This window comes from Zeus faber (assembly GCF_960531495.2).
Source record: "Zeus faber genome assembly, chromosome: 21".
Lineage (NCBI taxonomy): Eukaryota > Metazoa > Chordata > Actinopteri > Zeiformes > Zeidae > Zeus > Zeus faber.
Window position 1 is genome coordinate 16,559,451 of NC_137208.1, and position 8,031 is coordinate 16,567,481.

The 8,031-nt window shown below is 47.6% G+C and overlaps 1 protein-coding gene across 1 annotated transcript in view; it reads right to left on the reverse strand.

Moving 5' to 3' along the window:
* magi2a (membrane associated guanylate kinase, WW and PDZ domain containing 2a) overlaps positions 1–7,467 on the reverse strand; it is a gene marked incomplete at both ends in the record, with an annotated part of 192,299 nt that extends 184,832 nt beyond the window's left edge. Inside the window, one exon of the mRNA XM_080022644.1 lies at positions 7,164–7,467. Within this exon, the coding sequence (XP_079878770.1) occupies positions 7,164–7,467 (304 nt within the window). The remainder of the gene's footprint in view (positions 1–7,163) is intronic.
* Between the last annotated feature and the right edge of the window lie 564 nt (positions 7,468–8,031).

Here is an 8,031-nt window from a genome sequence, read left to right on the forward strand (position 1 = left end):
AACCTGTCTATACTATAGTTAGAGGGATAACAGTCATCATTATTGTAGATTCTCTAATAGTGCCATGTCTGTACCAGTTAAGTTTATCAATAATTTTGCTGGTGACAAAAAAACCTGGGCAAACAACACAAAAAGCAAGCAGCTAATTCTCAAAGCAGCCGCAAAGGATGAAATGTACGCCCAACTGCATTGTCATGTAAATCGTGTCTCGGCGCGCCGGTGCTATTTGCAAGTATGTATATGAGGTATCATCGATAGATTTGGCGCAAAGTTGGTCCCTTTCTATGCAAATAAGCCTCATTGCAAAAAAACATCTGATTCACAAACACTTGGCTAATGGCCACACGCTGTTAGAGTAAAATGATGACCATCTGTAGAGGGCTGGTGGTAACTACGCAGACAAAAAAGAAACCCCCGTTACGCAGGTACCCCCTGACCTGTTGGTCTCTGTGTAACAGAGAGGGCCGAACAATTCACAATGCTCTGATTGGCGGACCATAAACCTGATCAGAGCGTTTTTTGTGTGTGTGTGTGTGTGTGTGTGTGTGTGTGTGTGTGTGTGTGGACACAATTGCCCCTTATATTGCCAAATGGGTAATTCAATCAGACGTAAAACAATGGCAAATTTCACTCGCACCGAAAAAAAACGTTGCAGGCATGTTTGCGCGGTCATATCATTAGCGCAATATCCTTCCGGTATTCTAATGCTTTTAAGAGACAGCCCCCCGCGCCCGCGCCCCCCGGTATCTTATGCACGTATCACGCATTAGATACCGAAGCACTCCCTCACGTCACTCCACGTCTACACCTGTGTGTGTGTTTGTATATAAGGGGGGGATGGTTTGTTGATGAGTTGGTAACTGTAGTGGAGACAGTGGTGCTGTTAAGCCGGCATGTGGGCGCGTTTGATGTGTGGGTGTTTGCTACCCTTCTCAATATCCCCTCTAATCATAATTAAGTAGCTGAAATCCCAGAGCATAAAATGGGACCGCATTTAGCACACCAGCGCTGCCGTAACGTACTGCACATCTCCAAATTCAAAGTTATTGTGAGAGGCGCATGTAAACCGGGGAGGGGAAAACAACTCTCGCTCAATAACACCTCAAATACTTTTTTTTGAGAAACATAAAATAGTACTGACAATAAACTAAATATACAGTCTTTTTATCAGCTTTTTTTTTTTTTTTAAGGAAAGCTCCGTGCCAATGTGCACTTTAACGAGACGTTATGCAATGGATTCCAGTTGATCTCGGACGACAATGGCAACCTGCAGCTCTTCTCTCACAAATGGACGGTCCGCGTGCAAGGCCGATGTTGTTGGCTCAAGTGGAGCGAAACAATCCAAGGTATTTAGCTTTGTCAAACAAAAATGACAGCTGCTTACTGTATTTAGTAGTCTATGTGACAACGGGAACGCACAAGTCACTCAGATGCAATCCACTATCGCTGACAAGGTGAAGGCCTTCGTGTTTTCGTGTCCAGACAGCTGCCCGTAGCGCCGATACTAGGTAACCACGGCCAACACAATGTCAAGCATGCACGAAGCCGTAACGTCTTCTCCCATCGAGCGCAATACAATGGCGCGTTTCCGCGCAGTTTCGCTGAGTTGACTTACACGCGAGAGCAAAACGTGGCCAAATCGCTCTTAAACGCAGGAACGATCGCCAAGGCAAACGCGCGGACCAATTCGCCGAGGCGGCAGAGGCGTGAACCCCTCCCCCCCCCGACATCCGTCAGGGCTGAGCGGGAGCAGCCGGCGGAAAGCGACGACGGCGCGGCCCTGGGACGGGTTGCTTTGCGCGCACCGGAGAATATCAGTTGACAATGTGTCTGGGTACTTGTCGGCGCAACTTAACACTCTCTGTGGGACCGCCACACGAGGATAGGGTATTGTGACCGCTCCGAGAACGACACGAAAGTGACGCCGCAGTCACGACGCACCTGCTTTGAAACAATCACTCTGCTGGGATTCTTCTTTTTTTTTTTTTTTTTGTAATCACTGTTTATTCTCGTTTCTCTTGTTATAAACCGCAGACGGACGACCAACTGGTCTGCTCTCATGGATCACCCAGTTATGTCTGCAAGGGCCATTAAGCCCAGACAGATAATATACTGTGTGCGGTTGATTTTTGTTTTGTCAGACTGAACAAGACAATTTACATTACTTCCTCATTGTAGTCAACTTCCGCCTACATATTTGTTCTGAGAGAGCAAGCCACCGGCTGTACAGCGGGAATCTCATGAGATTGCAAACTCCATTGTTAAGTTGTTTTGCTATTGGCTGTGACATATCATTAGACGGATATTGGTGGAGATTTGTCTCTGGTTCCGTCTGTTGGAAAAGAATTTCTCGACAAGCGAGCTTGCATAATGATGAGGATTAAGTTTGAGAGCGAGGGAAAAAATTATTATTTATGTGGTAGTACACCGCGCTTCAGCAGACCTCACTAACTTTCAGAAGTCTGGGAAGGCTTAGAGTGAGAGACGGTACCGTGGAGTGCTGATACACAAAAATGTGTCACAACAGTGTGGAGAGACCGTTGCCGCCTTGGCCTTTCAGTTGGTGCTCTCTATTCCTAGTATCAATACCCAAAAGGTAGAGTGTGACCAAACAGAGAAGGACCGTTCTTCATGATGCAAAAAAGGATACATGCTTAGTGTGGAGAGGCGACGGCTATTTCCACCGCTTGTTCCTGCCTCGCTCAATCTGCCCACATCCAGGTGGTTAAATGGCTCTGCCTCGCCATGTAGTGCTTCACAGATGCTCACAAAAATGCCTCGGGCCGACTCGAAAGTGCCTCCGCTTTCCGACCTGCACGCGCAGCTCCTCTCAGGGATGCTCGACCAGTGCCGGGTTTCTCCCACCTCCAGCGAGCCAAATCTCTCGCTATAGTGGCAAGAAAACATACAGACAGCGGCGGTATTTAGTGCCCACTGCATTCAACTCTGGAATTGGAAAACTGAGCTAGAAACTGAGCTTTTGGGGGTGGGGGGGGGGGGGGGGGGGTCTGTCATGCTTACCCTTTCACACAGATTATCCTGGACAAGCTGGAGGGAAGTGCGGACGGATTGTGGAAAAGAGGGCTAACAAACTCTAAATAGTTAAGGTTTTTTTTATACTCCACAGCCATGGACCCTATAGTTCCCACAATAGCGACATGAGTGACAGCAGCCAATTGCAGCGGTCACACTCTGGCGTTATCCATCGCAGCTTTCTCTGCCGAGAATCCACTGTAATCCAGTCGGCCGTCTCCGAGAGCGTAATTGTGCCCCGTGTTTCCTAATGCCGCCCCGTCATTCGGTTGTGGAGATTCTAATTATGTCTGAAAGGCAAACTTGCTGGTGGCAATCTCTCACCCCATGCTCGGGCCCTGGAGGACTAGTAAAAGCCCTAATGCGGGTGGTGGGGCGGGGTGTCGGCAGGACGGAACGGGGCGGAATATTTCTGATTCAAAAAGTCATCAAAAATCACAAAGCATCACAAAGCAGTAATGCAAAGTGGAGAAAGTTCAATGCTTAACTGCACCTATGACTGCCTTTAAAAATAAATATTCTTAAAGTTTATTTGTAAACAGCTTGAACTCATGAAGGCCTTCATTTTCAGTGATAGGGGATTGCATGCGCGTGACTTGTGTGTTCAAATTTGCTGTGGACCAAACTTTATGTTATTGATATGATGTGATTTTGGGAGTCAATTTGAGTGTATTGGTTAAATTGCTCTAGTATTGAGAGAATAAAATTCCTTTTAGTCAGAATGTAACATGATAGAAATTGATAAAAGGCAGTTTCAAACAAAGTGGAGTGCGCAGGCACTTTTTGTTTAGTTAATCACATTATCGAAGCGGCGGAGGATAGAGAGGAAATAATAAGATGTATTATTCAAAGAGGCTACAAACAGCTTAGGGAGCTCGATCAGGCATGATAACGTGTCAGTTTCTCTGTTCATCAACTGCAGGAAAAGAAACTGAGGGGAAATGGATGAGTTGTGACTGTGAGGCACTGCTGACTCTTCTATTCTAGACAAAGAGAAAAGCGTTTCATTGCAATGATTGGCACTTTGACTCTTCGTGGAGACTCAGCAGGACTTGATTTAAATCTATCGTGATGCATAGTTGGCTATCCAGTATGTATTGAAATTTTGGAGTTAGAGGGATTCTGCAAGTATTGCAATTCAATATTGTAAATTTGAGCGGTGATTAACAGCATAAATCCAGACTGCCCTCTGAAGTATTTTTATCATTTAGTCAACATTTCACAGAACAAAGATGGCATTAAAATAACTTCACTAATTCTGCAAGCGGCTCGACTGAAATAAACAGGAATTCCATGGAGTGGAGACACAGTACACGTAAACGTGGCAAAGGAACCATGTACAGTATATTGTCAGGGGGATTTTTTCAGCATGACATCTGTATCTTAATAGCCAAGACCGTGTTAAATTTACAACCGCAATAACTACGTTGAATTGTGATACACCGCAATGAAAATTCTTGGCGAAGGCCCAAGTTGAAGTCAGGAACTGAGGAAACTTTGGGTACTGGCTATTTTTCCATTTATTTGCTAAATACTGTATGTCATCATTTGGAGCCGAGACATATCAGGTTCCTAGTTGCAGAATTGCTGCTCCATAGACTCAGATTATCTGCAATTACTGTAATAAGGCAGCATGGCAATAGTAGAGCAGCTTTTTAACGTCCCGTCACCCTCAAAGAAAAAGCATGAAGCAGAGTCCACAGCGCTCACATTGGTTATCCATTTTGATTGTCATTATATATTATCAGAATTTTTCATCTTTTTCTGTGTATTTGGCAATTTTGGCACACACACACACACACACACACACACACACACACACACACACACACACACACACACACACACACACACACACACACACACACACACACACACACACACACACACACACACACACACACACACACACACACACAGAACAGATAAAGAAGAAAATTCCTCAATTACGATTGCTCCGATTTGTTCAGTAGTAATACTAGTCACGTTGCCGGTTTCCACACTGGGTTAAAGGGAACAGTCGTACCTTCCAGATATTTCAGGAAAGCATAGTTTTCACTGAATAAAGATTGAAATTTTGAAAGCATATATAAAATACATAAAGAAAAATAAAGAAAAAGTAGCCATGGTCTAAGCGGGATATTTCTCTCCGGGGTAGGTTATCGAAAAATAACATACAACTCCAGGAACGGAAGGACGTCCTTCAGGTGTCGGAGCAAAATGCGTCGGCTCCTTGGGCTGCCAAAATCATAACATTTTAGTTGACAATTAATTGTCATACTGTAATTGCAAGTGACAATTTATTTGGATTTTGGGAAGCCGCTTAGTCCGCCACCTTCCAACTGGTGAAAAAGCGCCAAGCTTTTATTTGTCGCATTTCTAACATAGGCTTAAAGTTCCCCTTGAATTTGGATGGAAACGTAGGATCTTGAAATCTACCGATTTTTCAAAATTTCCTTGATCAACTTGAATTTCCTTGAGCCCACAATTAATATAATTATGTATTAATTGTGGGCACCTTAATTCCTACAATATGACACAAGAGATACACATGAGGCTAGATGGACGGGTGCAGATGTGTTCAGGCAAGAACCCGCAAACTGGACCCTAAATATTGTGGAATTTGTCCTCTTTGATGTACAACCATGAGAACGGAAAACACCAGGGAAGTAATAACAACTGTTACTTATTGCTTTATGAAACCATAAAACTACAAAAGTGCAGTAAAACTTCAATACAGTACTCTATCAATCCCATAGACACCAAAGACACAATCCAAGGGTTTCACAGCGGGAACGGTGATGTATTTGTTTAATATAGGCCCCGGCTGCCTTTTGGAACTAAGCTTTGGTCTGTGTTGTACAGAATTTCACACACACACACACACACACACACACACACACACACACACACACACACACACACACACACACCAAAGCTTCTTACAGGGGGTTTTCCCCCCCCCCAACTTCTCACCCCAAAATGAAACCGTATGGATCTCTCCCCCAGCTCTTGACGTGGCCTTTGCATCCCACTTCGTGAGCTGAGCGGATCAAAGAGGGAAGGGTGTCCATGACATGCAAAACGGATTTGCAACCACTGACAAGCAGAAACTTTGGCGGATGAGCTTGGGGGCCCTGAGCTCCAGAGCTTTGGACTGAGACGCTGCTGCAAGGACGGGTGGGTTATGTCCCAGCCGGGGGGGGGGGGGGGGGGGGGGGGGGGGGGGGGCACTTCACATTTAAAATGATTGTCAAGGTAGCACACCAACGGTAACACCAATTCCCTGTACCACACACGAGAGGAGCCACACTTACTTCAACTGTCCACAGTCACACCAGTGCATTCCAGTCTAATTTCAGCGCCTGAGATCTCTCTTCTGAGAACATGATTTTTTTTTTTTTTTAACTATTTATTTTTTTTTTTTCCTATTCCTATTCCTACAAGGGCACGAGATTAATCCAAATTAGCCGACTACAACTCTTGAGAGAATGGGATCGTAATACAGTCATTACTTGTTCCATTACGAATCCATTCGTTGTAGTAAGAAGTTTAAGCTGAAATTGTTGGACCGCCCACCACCCCTGGCCAAAAGAGTAAACAGCCCCTAAATACAGGCGTTTTCATTATGGGGGACCCTCCATCGACCCCCCCCCCAGTTCCATGGGGTTTCGTCTCTGGGATGATCGGTCCAAACTTCCATATCTAGTGTCAGGGCGACAGCAGTGAATCCGCCATCAAACAAAAGTCCTCACCGTACGTGGAACGGGCGCCGGCGTGGTGTCAATGAAACAACGGCCACGGGTCCGTTGGGGACCGCCTGGGACCTCTCCCAGGCTCCCACCGGCGCGGGTTGGCGTCCCCGGGCCCCGGGTTAGGAACCACTGTGGGCGTGCCACACCCGCACACGCGCCCCCGTGAAAACAAAGCCCTCCGAAGTTTGCCCGGAGAGTTCGCTCGCCCACCAAAGTGATGGAGGTGCGGAGGCGAAGTGCCGCCGTCTCCCACGCCCCCTCTCTCCCCCCTCTCCCCCGACAGGACCACGGTCCGCTTCCCGACAAACACGGGCGCTGCTCCGGGCTTAACGTCACCCTTAAATGCCGGGACCCACTCGGCGTAAACGCCTCTACCTTGTTTGACGCACTTGAGTCGGACCGGGTCCTTGCAGTGGCGGACCACGGCGTGCACGTCCCGAGTGGTGAGCCCCGCCACCGGCGTGTCGTTCACCTCCAGCAGCAGCTCGTCCCGGGACAGTTGGAGCGCCCTGGCCGGCGTCACCTCCCCGATGAGGGGGAACTGGCCGTGCTCCGCGCCGCCCCGCAGCTCGAACCCGAGTTCCCCCTCCGCGTCCGCGTCCGCGTCCCCGCGGAGGACGCTCTCGTGGACTTTGTCCGTCCAGTGGCATTTCTTCTTCTTCTTCAGGCTCTTGGACATGGCGCGGGGAGCGAGTGGGAGGGAGCGGGGTGGTGGTGGTGGTGGTGGTGGTGGTGGGTGGGCTTCACAGCAGGGGAGCCATGGAAGTTGCGTGGCTGCGCTCCGTCCGACGCCGTCGGTTTTGTTCCACAGTTCGGTCCGTGGAGCCGGAGCGGCTTACGGCGACGCGGGGCTCGGCGGGCGACTCGCTCCCGGCGAACGGATTCCCTTTCGACGACTCGGTGGTTCGGAGTCACTGACGAGAGTCATGCAGAGAGAAAGGGCGGGGGGAGTGGGCGTGGAGGGAGTGGATGTTGGACCGACAAACTGAAAGTAGTTGCTGAGGACTAAATCCAAGTCCCAGGCAAAAAGATAAACCTATTTGACGTCATTCATCTTGAATGTGACTGATTAACACTTTACATTCCACCAGCATAAATGTTTGGTGATCCACACTTTGCACTTTATAACACTTTATAAATAAATGCATCATAAAGTTGGTAGTCCGGCCATGTTTTTACTCCGCACCTTTCGTAAATGAGTGTGAACTACATTAAAAGGCAAACAAACTTAACCAAACGGGAC